The sequence below is a fragment of the Coenobita brevimanus genome, chromosome 87 (genome assembly GCF_032717465.1).
Source record: "Coenobita brevimanus isolate Jiangsu-jjx chromosome 87, ASM3271746v2, whole genome shotgun sequence".
Lineage (NCBI taxonomy): Eukaryota > Metazoa > Arthropoda > Malacostraca > Decapoda > Coenobitidae > Coenobita > Coenobita brevimanus.
Genome location: NC_137040.1, coordinates 8025497 through 8027987, shown reverse-complemented (window position 1 = coordinate 8027987; position 2491 = coordinate 8025497). Strand labels below are relative to the sequence as shown.

Sequence of the window (2491 nt, the reverse complement as noted above, 5' to 3'; positions counted from 1 at the left end):
AATATACAGTTAATCATCATCATCATCATGACCTCCTTTCCCATCCTAGGGCAGGGTGAGGAGTAGCAACGTCCAGACAATTAATCTTTATGCTATAAATTTTACAAACACATCCTCATCAAAAAACAAAGGCGTGCTGTATCGTGTTATATTCCACCTACTTTACAGAGCAATCCATATATTCTATTAACATACTTGTATGCCGGGTTTGCAACAGTTATGGAGTAAAAGGAATTCAAATTTGAATGGGAAAAATTGTTCATTTCCACCCCATATTATCATCATGTTTACTGTTCAGTACATTATTTTTTTGCTTACACAGGTAACAGTGGTTGAATACTGTTTAGGTTATCATCAGTATAAATAAAGTAATGAGGAGTAGTGAGGACAGTAACATGAGGCAGAAATGGATAATTTCTCCATTTAATGCCTTAGATTTAAATGCCCTTCATTATGCAACCATTATGAATCCAACATATGTTCAAAGACCATTTAAATGTCCACACGAATCACCCCCTGAAGTTAATACAGTATATCAAATCTTAGGACATTCTATATACTGATCACTACTGCATATGGTACTAAATTACAGCTCTTTGTAAACTGTCCAGCAAAATCAACTACAACATCTAATCCAATATTACTGCTTCTGAGATTTAAAGACATGAGACTTCTGATGCAATATAAAACAACTAAGGATACGTGACTGACCTTCACAACAGGTGGCATTATATATTTTAAAAATCTCAAACCATCTCCTGTAGACTCAGACTGTGCAGCACATAACTGCCACTGACAGGTGTTCTTGCACCAGATGATCACTGAGTGTCTAACAAAAAAAAAATAAATAAAAAAATAAAAACTATATTCTACATATAAATGGCTTCACTACCATTTTGCTGAAAATATATATTCATCCATTTAAAGAAAGTTAAGCTGTGCATAGTAATGCAATGCAACTCAAGGAGCTGTTCTTATTCAACAATATGTTATATAAATGAAAATCAATTTTATTAACAGAATCGATGGGACAATGTTGAAAATATTTTAACTGTCCAGGTATGTTCAGTCACAGATCATGAAAATATCCCACAACAACAATGTTAACTCCATACATGACTTGATATATACAGTAACAATACAGTCTGGTTTTTGTTATTAAAGATACATACAGTGTCAAAAATGGCTGCAGTATCAGTCCACTATTAACTCTAGTTTCGTCACTAAAAAGTCATACACTTGTGCAGCTGTTGACAGCTGAGAGGGTTCCCTTTTCACATTGATATTACACAGGTATTTACAATGAATTAATGTTACTCCATGGAATTAAGTAAAGAAGCTTGACCTCTCTATCTTCTGATTTTCTCCCATCCATATATCCTATACATACAATAACTGTTAATATACCATTAAATCCCTTGCAATACTGTAATTGGCTAGGAGTTCACTGTGCTGTAAAACTAGTTACCAACTTTTTATTTGAAGTATACAATGACATCCCAGACTTATGTATGAATAGAAACTAATAATGCTATTCCTGTATAGCAGTCTATTAGCAGACTTGCTTCTAGTGTTGCATGACATTATCAAGAGATTACCGTCATCAATAATCACCAGTATTCAATAAAATACAATCACTTATTTCCTCATTTTTCGTGTTACACTACATGAAACAGGGAGGAGTGGGAGTAACCTTTAATATGAATACTATCCTACCTAAAATCATATGTAAATATAAATGCAAATATATTTCAAATCCATCAGTGTCAGCACAGTAAACAAAATAATCAGATTTTTAAAGTTATTATCAATCCACAAGATAACCAGTACTCCTTATACACAGTTTTAAAATTATATTTCCATGGGAAAAAAGTACTCATTGCTGGAGATTAACTTATTCAAACTCTACCAGCATAATCACAAACACAAGTAAAATATCTGTCCTTACACTTCACTGCATAGAGGAATGCAATTAGCTAAGAGGTAACAGCAGTCAATCCTGCTTAGCAGATCTTTTCACTTGTGCCAGAGTCACATTTTTCTTCAGAGGTGCTCAGATCTCCACCACTCACTTCCTCCTTATTGTGACTTGCATCTTCTTTCTGCACACACGAGAAACAGGGACATGTATTAAACTTACTGTAAATGATAACAACAAATTAGAAAAACTTCTGTTTACTGAATATACCAAGGAAAATGTATGTGGTAGGTGGGGGCACTCACCACCCATGAACTCGATATAGTGATGCTCCTGGTTGCCTGCCCTTTCCTCTCTTCCTTCCTTCTTTCCATCCTTCCACTTCTGTCTTTTTTTCCTTCATTCTTTCCTCTTCCTTCTGTCTACAGGTGATTCTACACTATGTGACAAGCCAAGTGGTCTCCTGTACACCAAGAAACCATTTAGTACATTGGGTGGCAATCATATAACCAAATTATGGCACCTGGTGGTTTAACAGGTAATTAAGGCACTCCAATTGGATTGAGCCAGTGC

The 2491-nt window shown here is 34.9% G+C and overlaps 1 protein-coding gene across 1 annotated transcript in view; it reads right to left on the bottom strand.

Annotated features, from left to right (window-relative positions):
• Positions 1-879: 879 nt before the first annotated feature.
• LOC145411056 (peptidyl-prolyl cis-trans isomerase FKBP4-like) overlaps positions 880-2491 on the bottom strand; it is a 243087-nt gene continuing 241475 nt past the window's right edge. The window contains exon 11 of the mRNA XM_080281129.1: positions 880-2102. Within this exon, the coding sequence (XP_080137255.1) occupies positions 2004-2102 (99 nt within the window). The 3' untranslated portion in view covers positions 880-2003. The remainder of the gene's footprint in view (positions 2103-2491) is intronic.